This window comes from Nicotiana tabacum, chromosome 18 (assembly GCF_000715075.1).
Source record: "Nicotiana tabacum cultivar K326 chromosome 18, ASM71507v2, whole genome shotgun sequence".
NCBI classification, from domain to species: Eukaryota; Viridiplantae; Streptophyta; class Magnoliopsida; order Solanales; family Solanaceae; genus Nicotiana; species Nicotiana tabacum.
The window spans coordinates 11,250,438-11,270,244 of record NC_134097.1 but is presented as its reverse complement, the minus strand read 5'-3'; the positions used below and the strand labels follow the sequence as shown (position 1 = coordinate 11,270,244).

General features: G+C 38.4%; 1 protein-coding gene across 2 annotated transcripts in view; it reads left to right on the top strand.

Moving 5' to 3' along the window:
* LOC107804767 (dicer-like protein 4) overlaps nt 1-19,807 on the top strand; it is a 55,546-nt gene that overhangs the window by 21,329 nt on the left and 14,410 nt on the right. The window contains exons 9-21 of one of the 2 annotated variants that reach the window (XM_075236611.1): nt 3,578-3,716; nt 11,001-11,097; nt 11,553-11,745; nt 11,892-12,052; nt 12,136-12,342; nt 12,501-12,763; nt 12,854-13,128; nt 13,202-13,626; nt 14,315-14,409; nt 15,676-15,881; nt 16,139-16,348; nt 17,669-18,127; nt 18,244-18,516. In XM_075236611.1, the coding sequence (XP_075092712.1) occupies nt 3,578-3,716; nt 11,001-11,097; nt 11,553-11,745; nt 11,892-12,052; nt 12,136-12,342; nt 12,501-12,763; nt 12,854-13,128; nt 13,202-13,626; nt 14,315-14,409; nt 15,676-15,881; nt 16,139-16,348; nt 17,669-18,127; nt 18,244-18,516 (3,003 nt within the window). Of the gene's footprint in view, nt 1-3,577; nt 3,717-11,000; nt 11,098-11,552; nt 11,746-11,891; nt 12,053-12,135; nt 12,343-12,500; nt 12,764-12,853; nt 13,129-13,198; nt 13,627-14,314; nt 14,410-15,675; nt 15,882-16,138; nt 16,349-17,668; nt 18,128-18,243; nt 18,517-19,807 lie in introns of both variants that reach the window. The other variant, XM_075236610.1, reaches the window with a different exon arrangement.

The following is a 19,807-nucleotide window of genomic DNA, read 5'->3' as shown; positions in this document are numbered from 1 at the left end:
GTTGTATTGATTGAACGACTGCCTTCAGTTCTTCATCTAGCTCCCAGCTTTGCATAATCATTTCTAGCAGATCAGTCCTCACAGTAGATAAGGTCATAGCAGCAAGTTGGATCAGTGGAATCCTAGATAAGGCATCTGCTGCCTTGTTTTCCTTTCCTTTCTTATATTCAATTTCAAAGTCATATTGCATCAACTTAGTGATCCATTTGGGCTGGGTTCCAGTGTGAAGCTTCTGTTCTAAAAGGAATTTTAGGGCCCTTTGGTCTGTTTTAACAATGAAGGGTCTAATTGTCAAATATTGAGACCGTTTGTTGACTGCTGAGTACCTATAAAGGTCTTGAGTTAACTGGTAAATTGCCCTCCATCAAGGGAATATGGTGATCAAACGCCCCTCTTGAGGGGGGTAACTGTGTAGGTTCTCCAAATATCCCTGCTTACTCATCAAGAACCTGCTTGAGTTCCCTAGATTCCTAAGCTTTTTCAAGTTCTGTCACCTCCACTTCCTTGCATTCTGCCTCTCTTACCTTGACCATGAAGAACTGGGATCCTTCGATGGCCATTTTGTTCATTGCTTTTGCTTGGACTGTTTTGAATTTAGGCTGAATCCCTTGCAAAGTGAGCAGCAGCCCTTCATACTCAAATTCAATCATGAGCTTCCTAAAATTGAACTTAATATCCTCTAAGGGGTAGAGCCATTGTATTCCCAATACTATATCACTTTTGCCAATTGGAAATACCAGAAAGTCATCCTGGAACACAGCCCCTTGCATTAACCATTGAAACCCCTTACATATACTATCTGTGGGCACTTCCCTACCATCAGCAACTTGTACCAGCTGAGGTTTAGTCTTGCTTATTTGGCACCCCAACCTTTTTGTTGTTCCTTCATCTATGAAGTTGTGTGTAGAGCCACAATCAATGAAGATTTCCAGGGGTCTTTGCTCTGTGAACCCTCTCAACCTCAAGGTTTGATAACCTAAGGTTCCATTTAAAGCCTGTAGGGAAATAGCACAGTTCTCAGGGAGTTCCTTAGCTATCTCTTCTCCTTCTTCTTCTATTTGGATCTCTTCCTCCTCCTCTATTGGTACCTCACCTGCTTCCAGTTCTAGGGAAAACAATTGCCTCTTAGCCTGGCATTTGTGACCAGGCACAAACTTCTCATCACAAAAGAAACACAATCCTTGAGCCCTCTTCTCATCCATTTCTGTTGGACTCAACCTCCTTTTTCTATTGTTATCAAATTTAGCTGTGATTGGTTTCTTGAGTGCATTCAAGTTGCTCCTGGGCCAATTGTTCTGACCATGACTCATGTTCCCTCTATTCACAGATGACACAGAGTTGCCCATTTTCATAGCCTTACTCTGAGCTGCAAAGCTGGATTCATGTAGCCTAGCTAAGTAGAAAGCCTGGGGCAATGTACAATGATTCCCAATTCTCACAGCATGGCTAAGTTCTGGCTTGAGGTTGTTTAAGAATATGCTGATAGCATGTTCTACAGATATGTTGAGCCTAGTCATAACATTGATAAAAGCTCTTTGGTAATCCTTCACTGTCCCTGTGTGTTTGATGTTCATGATCTCAGTCATTGGATCAGTGTATTCAGTCCCAAAAGTATCACACAAGGCCCAGATATACTCCTCCCAAGTAGGAAGAGGTGATTGTCCCCTGCTCCTCATATATCCCAAGTGCCACTGAAGGGCATCACCTTCAAAGTGAAGAGATACTAGCTTCATTTTCTGTTGGATGGTGACTTCCTCTTCAGCAAAGAATTGCTCCACCTTATACAACCAAGTTCTCAAATCTTCACCATCAAACTTAGGGAATTCAACCTTGGTGTTCTTAGTAAAAGGCAGGTTAGGATAGGCTACATTTTGTGTGTTTGGCTGGTTTGTATACATGGGATTGTTTTGGTAGGGTATATGTGCAGGGGTAGGCTGAAGAGGTGTCTGGATATAGGGTGTTTGGTGGTACAGGGATGGTGAAATGTGTGTAGGTTGTGGGTAATATGTTGGTGGGTAAGGGCCATATGACATTGGCATGTTCTGGGCAGAGTAGTAGGGTCTATTGGCACCTTGAGGAGTAAGAAATGGTTGGGGTTGGACAGTGGTAAATCTAGGTTGGGGAGAGAAGCTTTGCTGCGTTGGTTGAGTTTGGAGCTGGTTGAACTGAGTTATGGCAGCTCGGCCTAGTGTCATAGGAGCTTGGGGTTGAGAGATGGTGTTCACAGGAAGTGGGAGAGGGTTGAAATTAACAGGAATAACAGGTGGAGGTAACTGAGAGTTGGGAATTTGGTTGCTCACAGTCAATGGAACAGTGTTATTACTTGTTCCTAGAGGAATTGAGCTGTTAACACCAACAGAAGGAGTAGCTACCTTACCTAGGTCGAGTGGTTTATCACTTGGCGAATACAGCTCCTCTCCACTATGGTTGAGGTCCTTGTCTCTCTCAGGTCTCTTTCCGCCATGGATGACCTCGTTCAACACTTCTCTGATTTCATTCAAGGCTTCCTCCTGATTTCTGCAAGATTGTTCATGGCCAGCTTCAAGCTGATCTTGCCTAACTGTAAACCCTGTCATCTCTGTAGAAATTTGGTGTAACATTTTCATTACTTCATTCAATTCCGCCATTAATCCACAGAGCCGAGGTCGTGCTCTGATACCACTGTTGCAGCCGTCAATGGAACAGTAAAAGAAGGAATAGAAAACTAAGCTAAAAAGGAATAAAATTAGGGTAAGAGAATAATTCTTTGATACGGATGACCTGTGTAATTGCCCTGTTGGTTTGGAGGGCAGTCATCCATACGGATGACCTGGGATCGAATCCCCCTCAATGCCTTCTGGGTTGAGCCTGTTGCACATGGCTTGCCTAGTGCGGTTTACCTCCCTTGTGTGGTTTGCAGACTATTACACAAGGGGAGGTTTACCCAGCGCGCACCAAGTGTAGCGGCTGCGGGTTTCCCTCTTATCAAAAAAATAATTCTTTGATTGATGACCAAAAGGTACAGGAATATATACTCCACTCTCACTAAAAGACAAAACTAGCTAACCAACTCTATAGGACCAAAAGTAATGCTAAAGGCTAATTACATGGGTCCAATTGTAAACACACAAAAGTATTAAATAAACTATAAGAGGGACTAAAGTGTCACACCCTCAAAACTATAAACTCCCGTCTTTTAACTAATCCTAACGGCTAGTTACAACTCCGCAAGCTCACTGTACAACTCTCTAAGCTTCTTCTTTTTGACTGCATATCAGTTCTCCCCCGTTGAAATCTTCCTTGTCCTCAAAGAAGGAAAGATGGAAAGCATATCTTTAGAGCTGTAGGCACTTCAGATTTTATTTTGTGTGTATTGTTAAAGCACTTCAGCTGGAGAGTTCACATGCATTACCCTAGTTTAGACATTATTTTCAGTAGAGTATGCACTCCAGAATCTTGTTGGTTCCCTAGTTATGCTTAGCATGATTTAAGCACTATTAATTTACAGGGAAGACATCACGATCTATTTTCTATTTATTAGTTTTAAGACTTACAGTTGGAAAATTCAATTCTAAGTTGCACCCTTGTTTTGGTGAAGGCTAGTTGCATCCTCTTAAAGGGGGATCACTATGAGCGCCATCAAATGGTGGAAGCTGATGTTAATGCTAGTGATGACTCTTTGTGTGACAGATATCTGAGTCAGGTCGCTGCAGTGTTTACTTCTGGTTGTGCTAATGGTATGTTTTATTCTATTGTAAATTCCTGTTCTATAGCTATTTGTATTCTTTCCATCATTACAAGTATTCTTATGAGTTCTAGCTTGAACAAGAATTCTATTCTTACTGGCCTGATCATGGATTACTTGGTTCAAGAAGCCAAGTTTAGCTTTGGAAGTTTGAATCAATTTATAGCATTCCGCTGATTAAGCAGGGTGTTCCTTTGCCAGTGTTGTGAAGAGCGTGAAGCGAGAAAAAGCGACAAACCTCATTTCGCTTAAAGCGAGAAGCGAGAAGCGAAGCGCTCGCTTTTTTGAAGTGAAGCAAAATTTAAAATATATATATATATATATATATATTGCATAGACAACACATGTAATTGTAAGCAAATGTTCAATTCTTCAATGTAAAAACTAAATAGTAGCATCAATCAAAGCACAAAATGAGCATCCTATTCTTCTACAAGATTGTCAAATTCTTGTATTCCACTATCATTATTATATTGCTCGTCATCTTCTTCAACTTCTTCTTCTTCATCATCTAGGGACAAAGTAGCTGCCTCTTTTCCCTTCCTCTGTGAACTTGAAGTTGAGGTACTCCCCCTCAAACCATAAATCCTCTCCCCAATTCCACGCGCTTCCGCAACATCACCCCAAGTGAAATCAGAAGTTTCCTCAAATACTTGTTCATCTGCATGATCTTCCGGGACTCCAGTTAGCCATTCATTAGCATCATCGATGTTGTCCAAACTAATTGGATCAATTACATTGCGAGCGTTGTAACGACGCCTCAATGCTCTATTGTACTTAATGAATACTAGATCATTGAGACGCTTCAAGGTTAGTTTGTTTCTTTTTTTGGTATGAATCTGCAAATAATAAGTAATTAGTAAGTTTAGGACAATTGAGATATAATTTAATTATCTCAATATACTAAATCTTTCTTCTTAGTTCTTACATGTTCAAACACGCTCCAATTCCTTTCACACCCGGATGAGCTACATGTTAGACTTAGAACCTTGATGGAAAACTTTTGTAAATCCGGAGTGGAATGGCCATATTGCTTCCACCATTCAACTGTAGAAGTAGAACAAATTTTCAAAACATAATATTGATAAAGAAATAACTTATTAACTATAAAACAACATATAAGCACTCGCTCACCTGGTGACTTCGTCTTTCTTTGTCTAATTGCCATGTTTTTTCCAAAAAGTTGCTTAGCATTCCTATAAATACTAAACTGCTCTGTTATTTTATCTTGCACGGATTCTTCGGGTATCAACTTCTCAATACATTCATAGTATCCATTCCACAAAGGTTCATCTCCTAGAATCCTTTCTTCATCGTCATAAAACAGTTCCGGGTTCAAAACAAGTCCAGCTGCATGCAAAGGGCTATGAAGCTTACTATCCCACCTTTTATCTATGATCTCAAAGACTCTTTTGTATTTTCTTTGATCACTAAACGAGACTTGAATAGCCTCTTTTGCCCTATCCATTGCTTCGTACAGGTAGCCCATTGGTGGCCTTTGCTCCCCATCCACCAAATGAAGCACTTTAACTAAAGGACCACCAATCTTCAATGCATGAACCACATTGTTCCAGAATGAAGGAGAAAGTATAATATCTGCTGATTCTCTCCCTCGAGCTTCCCTTCCATAGGCACTGTTAGTGTACTCATCTGAAACAAACAACTTCTTCAAATTGCTTTTTTGCTCATACATCCTATGCAAAGTCAAGAAAGCAGTAGCAAATCTTGTCTTTGCGGGTTTCACCAAGCTTCTTTGTTTAGTGAATCTCTTCATCATATTCAATAACAAAGGCCTTTGAACAATATAGGAATGCACTCTAATTGCCTGATTAAAGATTGAACTAAAGGGTCTTTCCTTGAAAATGTCACCGAAGATCAAATTAATGGAATGTGCTGCACACGGAGTCCAATAAATATGCGGGTACCCAGCAGACATCAAATCGCCAGCTTTAACATTTTCACTGGCGTTGTCCGTGACAACTTGAACAACATTTTCTGCTCTAATAGAGTCTATTGTACTCTTGAACAAGGAGTACATTTTGGTTGAATCAGTCGAAGAGTCGCTTGCATCAACGGACTCAAGAAACAGGCTTCCCTTAGGAGAATTCACCAAGATATTGATGATCATTTTTCCATTTCTCGCCGTCCACTTATCCATCATAATGGAACAACCAAACTTGTTCCATTCTACTTTGTGCTCCTCCACGATTTTGTTCACCTCTGCCACCTCTTTTTTTAGATATGGCCCTCTAACTTCATGATATGTTGGAGGCTTCATTCCTGGACCATATTGGCCTACGGCCTCAATAAAAGCAGAAAAAGTGTCGGTATAATTAACACAATTAAAAGGAAGACCTGCATCATACATCCACCGCGCAAACATTGTAATTGCACGATCCCTCAAAATCGTTTTGGCATCAATTTGAGGATTACCACTTTTTCCTTCCTTATCTCCAGATTTTTGCGAGAAGTAACAATCCATAGGACCTTTGGTCTTGCCAGTAGATCCACAACTAGAAGACATTGGTTGCATCCTTCCCCGCTTTTGTGATTTTGGTGGAAGCGACGAAGCATCGTCACCTTCTTCTGTTTCATCATCGTCATCAAGATTATACAGTTCTTGTTCATGAATCAGTTAAGTCTTTAACTCTCTCTTTTTATGAAGGAATGCTTTCAAATCTTCCTTCACATGCGACGGAACTTTAGGACAAGATGCGACATTTGGATCACCACTGATTAGATGCGCTTTTTGACGATAGATTCCTCCATTTGAAATCTTGTCACAAAAAAGACATCTAATTGCCATCTTGTTGGTCTCGCAAACTCTTTCAGAGTAAGCCCAAGCCGGATCTTTCCTATCTTCTTTTGGCGCCATTAAAAGAACAACTACATAACACATAAGAAAGGCAATAAGAACTAAGAATAAACTATAAAGGATATAAAAAATCATAGGAATTCTCTGTTAATAACTGAAAAAATTGGGCAGTAAAATTCTGGAAAAATTTCGCCAGAATTTCGCTGCTTTTTGGACGTTTAGAAAGAAAAAGAATAAGAAGAAGAAGAAGAAGAAGAATGGAAATCAGAAGTTCAGAACATACCTGTTGAAGTCTTAAAGTCTTGAACTTGAAGTTGAAGAAGAAGAAGAACAACCCTAGTTGATGATTTGAGATTCTTTCAGAAATCAGAAGTGATGAAGAAGAAGTCGTTGCTGTTGGAAGTTGAAGAATACTAGTCGTTGTTGTTGAAGATCAGTGTTTAATCCAAAAAAACTTGTTTTTAAAAAAATAGGATTGGGTATTTTAATATAGAGAAGCGGACGCTTCTTCGCTTCGCTTCGCTTTTCCCACTTCTCGCTTTTTACAGAGAAGCGGTCGCTTTTACCTACCTGAGTCGCTTCAGCAAGCTGAAGCGCTGCCTTTCACGCTTCGCCTCGCTTCTCGCTTAAAGCGATGAAGCGAGCGCTTTTTTAAACACTGGTGCAAATATCCATTTGCTTCTTTCAGTATCTCTAATTAATGTGTCTTTGTCCAAAAATGGTAAGTGAGGAGAACTAGTACACCTAAAACAAGTAAATGAAATTTAAATCCAGATTTACGCGGATCTTCTTAACGCTGTATGGGGACTGTATAAATGGAATGGGGACACTGTAGGAGGAATTATTGAGGTTAGATGAAACGGCAAATACACATAGGTGATTGCCGCTGATTTTGCCAAGGAAGGAATAGTGTTTACACCATTGGTGGTAAAGTTCCAGAGGAATTCTCTGGCTTTATCTTCAACTGTGGTCATCGACTTGCCATCACTTGGGACAAGATTCACTTGGAGGAATAGAAGGACGATTTCCAGGATTGATCTTGGTATCGACTGAATGGGAGGGAATTCTTTTTGTCACTCTACCCATTTGGCGTACGGATTAGTGTTGGATCATTGTCCTATTCACTTAAAGAACTGGTGGTTATAAAAGGACCATCTCCATCAAATCTGAGAACATATGGCTTCAGCATGAAGGATTTAAAGAGATGGTTAAGACAGTGGGATAGTTAAGTACACGAGAGGAAACCACATTTTAGGTAGCCAAGAAGCTCATAAGTAGAAGAAACCTCAAGAAATGAAACATGGAGATATCTGGCAGAGTGGAAACAAACATTACAGAGTTATTACAGGAGTACATACATTGCAGTTGGTCGAAGGTGATGGTTTATGCGAGAAATAAGAGAATGGAGGGAACACATGAAATCAAATATCTTATGCCTGAATCCTTTTATGGTCATCATTTACTATCAACACATATAGCTATATTTACCCACTTGTGGTCACTAATGCTATATTACATTGATTATAACTATATTTGCATAGCAAATTTTACACTTAACTGTCTTATAGTTTGCTTTTAATGATGTTGAGATTTTGAGGGAGGAAGTTAAAGATAGGCTTGGGTGACACTACTACCAAATTTCCTTCAGCTGAATAATGGTGATAACAAGACCAAATTCTTTTCACCTGCCAATGCACATAGTGGACATGGAAGATGTAATCTCATTGAGAAGATGCAAATAGATGACTAGGTACTCCAAGGAAAATGAAAATAAAGAGTAGATTTTGCAGGTATATCTGTCGTTATGAGAAATATGATGAGTAGGGGTCAGGATTTGATGGTAGTTTTTTTGATGAAGTAATAAATTTCATTAAAGAAAGGGCACACATGTCAGGATTTGGTGGTATTATTTTCTAGAAATTCGACAGCAGGAAAATAGAGGAGCTAGAGAAACCATTTGAAGCTGAAAGAGTGGAGTAGGGGATGAAGAGTTGTTTAGGAGACAAGGCACTGGATTTGAAGGTTTCACTCTTGCCTCTTTTAAACACTAATGGAAAGTGGTAAACTACAATGTTTATAGTGCGTGCGTCATTTTCATCGGTTTGGTCCCTTAAGAGATATTTAAATTCTTTGTTCTTTATTCTAATTCCGAAGAGGAAAGCAACAGATAATAAATAAGGACTTCGGACCTATCAATTTGGCTGGAAACTGAACAATGGTAAATGTGTTGTTAATGAGATTGAGATTTGTGGTGAATAGCATTGTATCCAGAGTGTGTGGAGATCTATTAGATCTCTCTGGCAAAACCTAATTAGCAATTCATGCATAAAGGTGGGCAATGGTGCAAAAACTCTCTTTCTGGATGGATGTTTGGATAGGGAATACTCCACTAAAAGACAGTTTCCCTGATCTATACTCTTTAGCGCAACAGCCAGATGCTTCTATTGCTGATACCTGGAATCAGCAAGGCTGGAATTTAAGATTCAGAAGATTTCTGAATGATTGGGAGGTGATCAGAGTAATTGAGCTTCTGAAACTTTTGGAAAACTTCAAAGGTCCAACTGAGCAAGTGGACAAACTGTTATGGAAAAACAATAGCAAAGGAGTTTTCACTGTGAAATCTGTATATGAGGTTTTAAACAGAAGTTCGCAGCAACAAGAGGCTTGGATATGGAAGCACATATGGAGGTTGAAGGTCCCTTTAAAAGTTAATGTGTTTTGCTGGCTAGTGGTCAAACAGGCTGTTCTGACACACGAGAGCTTAATGAAGAGAGGAATGCCTCTGTGCTCCAGATGTTTTCTGTGCGGAAGGGCCATCGAAACCTACAATCATCTATTTCTTCATTGTGAGGTGTCCAATAGATTGTGGCAGCTTTTCATAAGTATGAAAAGCTTAAGCTGGGTGATGCCTAGAGTGACTATGGACTTGCTGTCTAGTTGGGACTTTTTAGCTACAGGAAGCAGCCAGGAGAGGTGGTGGAGTCTCATTCCAGCATGCATTTGGTGGACTATCTGGCTGGAAAGGAACTCCAGATGTTTTGAAGACTCAGCAAACCCTGAACAGAAGATTAAAATGAATTGTATATTTTTATTTCACTTTTGGTGTAAAGAAGCTTTAGTACAAGATGCAGATTCCCTAGTTGATCTCATCGGGTCCTTGTAAATGCCACAAGACTAGTTTTTCACCACTTGTTTTTGTTCATCAATCTCTTAGTTTTTGGAAGTCTTGTAACTAGGGACCGTTTCGCTCAGCACTATCTTGGCGCTGAGATTTATCTATATATCAATGAAACCTGTTATCATTTCAAAAAAAAAGATGCTTTCACTGGTTGAAGGGTATGGATGCTCCTGTGATCTCAAACGAACTGACGAATTCTGTATTGATCTGTGGAAAGTTGGGAATTCTAGTTAAACTAGACATGAGAAGGCATGTGACCTTGCCAATTGATTTTTTATTTTATTTTAGATTAGTCGTTATCCAGAATGGTTTCTTGGGGAAAGTTGTAGAAAGTGGAGAACTAGTGCATACCCATTGCATGTGTGTGTGTGTGTGTGTGTGTTGTTGGGTGGGGGTTATTGTGAGCAAAAAGTTATTCGGCAGGAAGACCTATGTTGCCGTTGTTATTATTGTTTATAATAGAGAGCTAGTGTTATAATCTGTAGCTAGTGAATTCTTAGTGTAATTTCGGGTTGTTGGAGGAGAGCATGACATGGAATATGTCGCACATCTATTGTTTGCATATGGCACTTTAATCTTGTTGATCCAAACGGAGACATCCATTTCTTATGTAGAACACTTGGGGGTTCAAACACAATTGGGCTACACATCCATATTACAAATTTGGAATTAATTCCATTATAAGAGGTGAAAAAAATGCTAAGAGACTGGAGAGGATAGGAAGATGCGATATTTATCAAAAATAGGAAAAGTCTCCTTAATAGAGTTTATTCCCCCACATAATTTGTAACTTTTCACAATCGCTATTGCAATAAATAAAAGAATGGAGAAACTAAAGCAAGAAGTTTTATGCATGGAAGAAAGTTATCATTTGATGTTCAATTTACCAATGAAGCAAGAATATAAGCTGCCTTAGTTTTCAGTGCGATGTTAGCATTTCAAAGAAAAAAGGCTTGACAACTAGATGGGAATCATGTTGTGACTGAACAAGTATGATGAATCAAGTTTCAGACTAACAGAAATCTTTCCACACCTCTTTTTTACCTCTGTGTAAAGTTAGACTTGATTTCGAATTTTATTTGCTGTGCTTTAGGGTCTTTTAATGAAGACTAAGGGCATATGATAAAAGTCAACTCCTGCAAATGTAGGCTTAAAAGAATGATCTGTTCCAACAGAAATATCAAAAAACCTTTGATTTTAAGAATGTCTTGTGTTGCGGCTCGAGTATATTCTTGTTGTTTTCCTCTGTACATTACAAGTCTAACATATGCTTTATCATGCAGATGGTATGAATCCTGATTTGGCAATTGTGGAAGTTCTGAAGGAGCCTTATTTCTCCAAAAAGCTTTTACGTCTAATTGGAATCCTTTCCAACTTCGGGTTAGTCATTATGTAGCTAAATGAATAATTTCCTGTTCCTGTTCTCTGCAACTTATTCAGGATTTATAAGTAGCTGGAAACAAAATAGGCAATTCCACTTTGAGGGGTGTTCTTATGGGTCATTGTATCCGATTATAATAAAATCAACCGAAGGAGTATTGGCAGTGAACTTAGTTGATAACCACATTTCTTCCCCTAAAAGTTTATTCTTCAGCGTGATCTTTCGCCTTCATAATGTACCTTTACCCGATATAAATAATAAGAATATTGTTTGAAGTCATTGATGTATGTTTCTTGCTTTCATACCATACCTTTACCCAATACGTATAATAAATGCTTCGTTTTGTTTGATATCATGGATGTATATTTCTTCTTCTTAGTGAGTTCAGTCGCTAAGGAATTCGAGACTCAACTTCATATTCTGCATTTTGGTATCTCCCTCTCTTTATTTTCAGGGTACAACCAGATATGAAGTGCATAATTTTTGTCAATAGGATCGTGACTGCGAGATCTCTTTCATATATGCTTCAGCATCTGAAAGTTTTATCTTCTTGGAAGTGTGGGTTTCTTGTAGGAGTGCACTCGGGATTGAAGAGTATGTCACGAAAAAATACAGATATCATTCTCAATAAGTTCCGTTCTGGTGAGGTATTGGTTCTTTGTTAGATTCTTTCTCTGCTCGCTTGATTCTCTTAGCCAGAGGACCTCTGGGAGGGTAACTCCATGTTTATGTTTGAGTCTCCATCTGATAGTTTGGGTGAGATTGATCGCATATCCATTGCTCAATTTAACAGCTCAACTTATTGGTTGCCACCAAAGTTGGCGAGGAAGGACTTGATATCCAGACATGCTGCCTCGTTATACGATTTGATCTTCCTGAAACTGTTGCCAGTTTTATACAGTCTAGAGGGCGTGCCCGCATGCCAAAGTCTGAATATGCATTTTTGGTTGATAGGTATCTCCAAAGTTTATGCTTTCTGTACCTTATTACCTGTCAAGTTCATCAGAGCAATATCTCTGACACAAACCTCTTGGCAGTGATAACCAAAGGGAGCTTAATTTGATCGAGCATTTTTCAAGAAATGAAGCTCGGATGAATGATGAGATTTCTTCCAGGAAATCTTGCACGACAGTTATAGATTTTCAGGAAAATATATACAAAGTAGATATGACTGGTGCAACCATCAGTTCTGCATCAAGCATTTCGTTGCTTCACCATTATTGTTCCAAGCTTCCACGTGACGAGTATGATCTTTTACTGAATTTCACTTGTTATTTCTGTTTCTCTTTTTCTAATTAAAGTTTATTCTGTTCTGTATCACTTATGGGTGGATTTTGCTTTCGGAACTCATATCTTCATGGGTTAACACGATTTCTTTCTGTTCGTTTTGCTTCTTTTGTAGGTTTTTCTGCCCCAAGCCGCAGTTCTTCTACTTTGATGACATAGATGGAACTATTTGCAAATTAGTTTTACCTTCAAATGCTCCAATGCATCAAATCGTGAGTGCTCCTCAATCTTCTATAGAAGCAGCTAAGAAAGATGCCTGTTTAAGAGCCTGCAAGAGCTTGCATGAACTTGGAGCACTCACTGACTATCTTTTGCCGGATCAAGCAGATGAAGATGAAGACCTGATTCATGGTTTTTCTGACTCAGAAAGCTCAGATGGTTAGGCAAAATTATTCTAATAAAAGCATTTTCAATATGCTTTGTGTTATTTTGGTGCTTGTTGTCATCATTGTAATGTTGATGTCATAGGCGAAGATGCACGAGAAGAGCTCCATGAGATGATTGTTCCCGCTGCCTTTAAAGAACCATGGACTGAGACAGAGAGTCCTGTTTGCCTTAACTCGTACTACATTAACTTTTCACCTTGTCCAATTGATAGGGTTTATAAAAAGTTTGGCCTATTTCTGAAAGCACCTCTTCCCCAAGAGGCTGAGAGAATGAAACTTGATCTCAACTTGGCTCGAGGTAGATCTGTAGAGACAGAGCTTATTCCATCAGGAGCTACTAATTTTGAGAACAATGAGGTAAACTATTTGACCCTCTTCTAGTATAAACAGAAAGGCTCTCTTCAATATTTTGACTACTTTCTCTTAGCAGGTACAACTAGCAGAGAAATTCCAGAGAATGTTCCTCAAGATCATTCTTGACCGCTCTGAGTTCATTTCAGAATTTGTATCTTTGGAAAAACAAGATTCTGTTGACTCAGCTTCAAAATTTTACCTACTTCTTCCCGTCAATTTATGTGGACACAATAAAATTTCCATAGACTGGGAGCTTGTCAGAAGATGCTTGTCATCACCAATTTTTGGGACTTCAGTATATGCAGGCAATAGTGAGATATCCAAATTTGATGAGCAGTTGCAACTTGCCAATGGTTCCAAAAGCGTACATGATGTTGCCAATAGTTTGGTATATGTTCCATGCAAGGATACATTTTTCTTCATATCTGATGTTGTCAAAGAAAGCAATGCATACAGCATATATAAAGATTCAAAAAACCATGTCAAACACTATTATGATACGTAAGTAAATGACTTTATTTTTGTTCTTTGCTTACCAGCTTGGTTCCCTGTTCTTTTGTTGATTCTAGCATACGCATGCGCAGATATTTTTTTCTGTCTACTGTAAACCAGAATAGGAGTTCAAGTATTAATAAAGTGGAAATGAGCCCTTGGTCTGGTGTGGCCAAAAGGGGAGAAAATTTACAAATTAGATGCAAAGAGAATGGCAGTTAAAAGAGTTTTTGATGAGGTCGATTAGCATTTAACCGCTTGCTGCTGGAGAACCAATTAAACAATTTCCTCACATGTATTTGGAAGTTCTTTTTTTTCTTCTGGAATTTTTTTATTATGGTCAGTCACTATATGTCTATTTTATACTTTTTGCGAGCCTTGAGTACTAACAGAATTTCTTGATGTAACTTCCTTTTCCCTTTTTGATAAGGTAAATAATTTAATTAATGTGGGATAACTCCCGTATACTAGCTTGTTTGGGAAACTTCCCGTTATTGATGTATCTTTACTTGTTTAGGAAGCAGACAACCTGCTTTAGTTTGGGAAAGAGAGACTTCTTTTCATTGCAATTGTGTAACTCTGCTTGTTTTCTGGGTTACCCTAACTGGCCTCTAAAGGGACTGGCGTGCTCTTCTTGTTTAGAGCTACATTACTTTATATCATGTATATTCTAATGGGTGAGAGATTTCTGTTACAGTTTTGGTATCCATCTTTCGTACCCTGAGCAACCACTAATAAAAGCAAAACAACTCTTCTGTTTGGACAACTTACTACGAAAGAAAGGCTATTCAGGTAATTGCTTATTATTCAAGCTGCATAGTTGAGCGGTTTCTATTGCAAAACTCGTTAAGACTTGTGATGCAAGGGAGGGGGGATTGAAAGAAAGGGTTTTACTCCGATACATGTTGAAGCATATTGATTAAACTAATGGGCATCTGCTATGAATGCAAATAAACCACAAACTCTACTATAGAACTTGAAAGTCAGAGGCAAAATCATTGACATTAGACTATTGAGTGCTGATAAAGTTCTATCTAGTTCTATTTATCTGTGAGAAAGAGCATCCAAAAAACCTAGTTCTAAATGGCACCCAAAGGACAGCCTAGTGGTCAATGACGTGGGTTGAGAATCACAAGGTTTTAGGTTCAAATCAAAATGGAGATGTGGACAGAGTTACCCGGTCCTATGCTAGTGGGAGGTAGCAGGTACCTCGTGGAATTAGTCGAGGTTCGCTAAAGGTAGCTCAGACACCACGGTCATCAAAAAGAAAAAAAGAACCCTAGTTCTAAATTCGATGAAGGAACTACTTAAAAAAAATGACATCAAATGGTTGCTAAATCAACTAAGTAAGATAAGTTGAAAGATTTATATGAAATAAATATGAAACTAACTAAAGTGCAAATTGCAAGAGATTGCTTAAAGGGTTTGCTACACTACTTCTTTGAACAGTATCATTGCTGCTTCCATAGTCTCTGAACATTGGTTTTTTTCTCTTTGCTTCAACATCAGCTTTTCATCAGGCAAATTGTGTTGTAACCTCTTTCGGTGAAAGCAATAGGAATAGTGGTAGAAGATAATAAAATCGCCACCTAGTATATTACAGTGAAAAGTCCAGTTGCGTAGAATTTTTCTTGGGTGAATAATGCTGAGGCCTGTTTCCTGGCTCAAAACTTATAAAAACCCCGGGATTTGACAGGAGAATGGATAATGGAGGGGAGATACATGGTTTTAATAGTTATTATTTATTGAAAAAAAAGGATATTTGGTTTTAGAGGATATCTGCACTGGCATAATGTGCCGAGCAGCTCCAAGGGTGAAGGGTCTATATTTTCTTCTAAAACTTCAGTAAGTCATTTGGGACTAGCTTCACCAAGAAATGACATGAGAAAATGATAAGCTTTCTTCTTTATTTAACTTGCCAGATTTTCAGAATGTCAGCTTGTTATTCCCTCCTGAAAATAAGTTCAATTTTTATTATGCCTATTATTCTGAGAAACACAGTAACTTAAGTGGTGTATTATTTTGCAATGAATGACTTTCCTCTGGCCCTCTACACAGAGTTGCGTGATAAAGAGGAGCACTTTGTTGAACTACCTGCTGAAATTTGCCAGCTCATGATAATTGGATTTTCCAAAGATATTGGGAGCTCATTATCACTGTTGCCATCGATCATGCATCGTCTTGAAAGCTTACTTGTCGCTATTGAACTTAAGGGCTGGCTATCTGCTTCTTTCCCTGAGGGAAGGGAAGTAACAATAGATCATGTAAGGAATTCTTCCATCCTCAGTAGCTATGTTGCGCGGACTCTCCAAAATGCTGCCGCACCCGTGTCGGATCTTAAAATGCACTACTTTGGAGAATTTGACCCACACCGACGACACTTTGGGAGAGTCCGAGCAACATAGCTTAGTAGTATTTCTCAATCAAACACATCTGTTTTACATCTTTCACTTGTTCATAGCATATGAATCATGCCAGATACAGTACCTAGTTTACTATTAATTGCCTAGAACTGGACCAGGTTCTTGAAGCACTTACTACAGAGAAATGCAATGAACCTTTTTCTCTTGAAAGGCTTGAAGTGCTTGGTGATGCATTTCTCAAGTTTGCAGTTGGGAGGCATGTCTTTCTTACATACGATGCCTTTGACGAAGGACAGTTAACTAGAAGGCGCTCAAACATTGTGAACAATTCCTATCTGTACACGATAGCAGTCAGAAACAATTTACAGGTACATGGTGTTGCTGAAAACTCTAAATGCTAGATATGGACAGGTTTTCAGTGATATGACAGCACATCTTTTATGTTCAGATAAGAGAATGCGTGCTTTTTCTTGTTTCAAAACATGGCTTTTGAATTTTTGCAAATTTTACATTATTTCATTGTGAGAAAGTGCAAACACTGCCATTGCTTAACACAAACTCAGATGCACGTGTGGCTCTCTTTTATCTCACATGGCCCCAAAAACAAATAAAAGAGCAGAAATAGAATATATCTTGTTGAAACTTATCAGGAAAAAAAGAAATTCATCTGTGTTGATTAATATGAGGCCTCGAATAATTTGTCATTGTATCAAATAACTTTAATATTATCTCCACTAAACTAATATAATAACCAAGTTAAATTTACTAATAAAACTTTATACCTAGTCGATAACCATAAAGTAGAATGGGACGAAGGGAGTAATAAATATCTGATACATTCATGAGTAACCTATTATTTGATACAATGACAATGAATTCAAGGTATTGAAAATGTGAAAAATTGTATAAACATGGTATGGGTTAAAACATTTCAAGATATTAAATAGAAAGACTACCGTATAAATTGGGATTAAGAGAGCTATAAGATTTGATGATCTCCTATCCAACCAAGTAAAAGAGGGGATATCCTCTGTGTCTGGAACAGTAAACTTTTTTCTATACATACATTTAACATGTTAAAGATAGTGATATTTGATTAGCTGATAATGAATGTTTTTTTTGTGGCATCATTGGAAAAATTAGTCCTACTACGTTTGTTTGATGTTGTCTTGATACACCTTAATATTCAGTAGTAGCTGACATTTTCTTTTCCTAGTATGAGGAAATGTTTTACTCTGATTGTCACGAGTATGCTGTCCGCTGCACAAATATCCGAATGTTGTCAAGAGCAAGCCATAAACATAAAATGAACATACTCACCATACTAAAATGACTTCCTCAATTTCTAATGAGCTATGTTGTTGGATTCTCGAGTTAGACAGTTCTGCATTTTTCTTTTTGTGTGATAAATAAGACAGCTAGCATTCTGTATCTCAATAATTGAACATAAATATGAATATAAGATGAAACCGCATATCTCTAATGAATTTTTAGAAATCAGAGGCAATTGTGATTTCCTATGAGGGAGGAGGTCATGGAATATACATTAATGTGACTGTATGTGTGTAAATATGTTTTGATTACGTGTTTATATATAAATATATATATTTATGAGCTTTCTCCTTTTAAGATGTTTATACTCTAAGTCAATTGATTTGATTGAATCTCTAAGTTTTTCTTTGTGCCAGGCATTTATTCGTGATCAATCATTTGATCCCAACCACTTTTATGTAGTAGGCCGTCCGTGCCCTGTAATCTGTAACAAACAAACAGAAAAAAGCATACACGGTCAATGTGGTAGTGTAACCGATGGTGCAAAGACTGAAGTTAGGTGTAGCAAATGTCATCAGTGGTTGCGTAAGAAAACAATTGCTGATATAGTTGAAGCCCTTGTTGGCGCTTTTGTAGTTGACAGTGGCTTCAAAGCAGCAATTGCATTTCTTAAATGTATTGGTATCTATACAGATTTCGAAGAATCACAAGTAAAGAGTATTTGCGCTGCAAGCAAAGTCTTTATGCCACTTGCTGATGAAATAGATATTCCTGCCATTGAAAATTTATTAGGTTATCCATTCGTCCATAAGGGTTTGCTCATTCAGGCCTTCATCCATCCATCATATAACAACCACGGAGGAGGTTGCTATCAGGTATGGAATTTCTCTTTTTCAATAGCCTACTTTTCTGTAACTTTCTGGTTGTTGCGTAGGCGATTTTTAGTACTTTGCAGCAACTTCTTTCTTTGAACATTTGATTCCTTTAGCAGAGACTGGAGTTTCTCGGAGATGCTGTCCTCGATTATTTGATCACATCCTATCTATACTCTGTGTACCCAGATCTGAAGCCTGGGCAGTTGACTGATCTGAGATCAGTTTCTGTAAACAACAACACCTTCGCAGTTGTTGCAGTACATCAAAGCTTCCACAGCCGTATACTCTGTGATTCTAGTGACCTCCGTGAGTCAATTACTAGATATGTCAATTTCATTGGAAGACCAGATTCTATGAAAAGGCTGGCTGAAGAGCCATCTTGTCCAAAGGTATTCATTATTTACGAGTTGATGAAATCTTCAATATTGATGGATTCATGAAGTTTCTTATACAGAGTTTATAATAGTTTGTGTTTACACTTATTATAGTATGGAGTATTTGCCCTTCATCAAATAAATGTAAGTGTGAGAAGGCACGGGAGAAAATATGTTATTGATATTGGATGATAAATACAATACAAGAGGTCCCTATTTATAGTTATACACTACAAGGAGATATTACTCCTCTTCCAATATGGGACAAGACTAAACTATACATATCTGTAAACTAACACTCCCCCTCAAGCCGGTGCATACACATCATATGTACCGAGCTTGTTACACATGTAACTAATACGAGAACCAGAAAGATACTTAGTGAAAATATCTGCTAGTTGATCATTCGACTTTACAAACTTTGTAACAATATCTCCTGAAAGTATTTCTTCTCTGACAAAGTGACAGTCGATCTCAATGTGTTTAGTCCTCTCATGGAACACCGGATTTGACGCAATATGAAGAGCAGCTTGGTTATTACACACTAGTTCCATCTTGTTGATTTCTCCGAACTTTAACTCCTTGAGCAACTGCTTGACCCAAACTAACTCACACGTCGCCATAGCCATGGCCCGATATTCGGCTTCGGCGCTAGATCTAGCAACTACATTATGTTTCTTGCTCTTCCACGAGACCAAATTACCTTCTACTAGAACACAATATCCAGACGTAGAACGTCTATCAAAAGGTGATCCTGCCCAATCAGCATCTGTGTACCCAACAATCTGCTCGTGGCCTCGATCCTCGAATAGTAATCCTTTGCCTGGAGCTGACTTTATCTACCGAAGAATGCGAATAACTGTATCCCAGTGACTATCACAGGGAAAATCCATAAACTGACTTACAACACTCACCGGAAAAGAAATGTCAAGTCTAGTTACTGTGAGGTAATTCAATTTGCCAACCAACCTCCTATATGTCGTAGAGTCTCTAAGAAGCTCCCCATGTCCAGGCAGAAGCTTAGCATTCGGATCCATAGGAGAGTCAATAGGTCTGCAACCCATCATTCCAGTCTCCTCAAGAATGTCTAAGGCATACTTCCGCTGTGAAATAACAATACTTGAGCTAGACTGAGCAACCTCAATACCTAGAACATACTTCAATGTGCCCAGATCCTTAGTCTGGAAGCGCTGAAAAAGATGTTGCTTCAGATTAGTAATACCATCCTGATCATTATCAGTAATAACAATATCATCAACATAAACCACTAGATAAATACACAGATTAGAAGCGGAATGCCGATAAA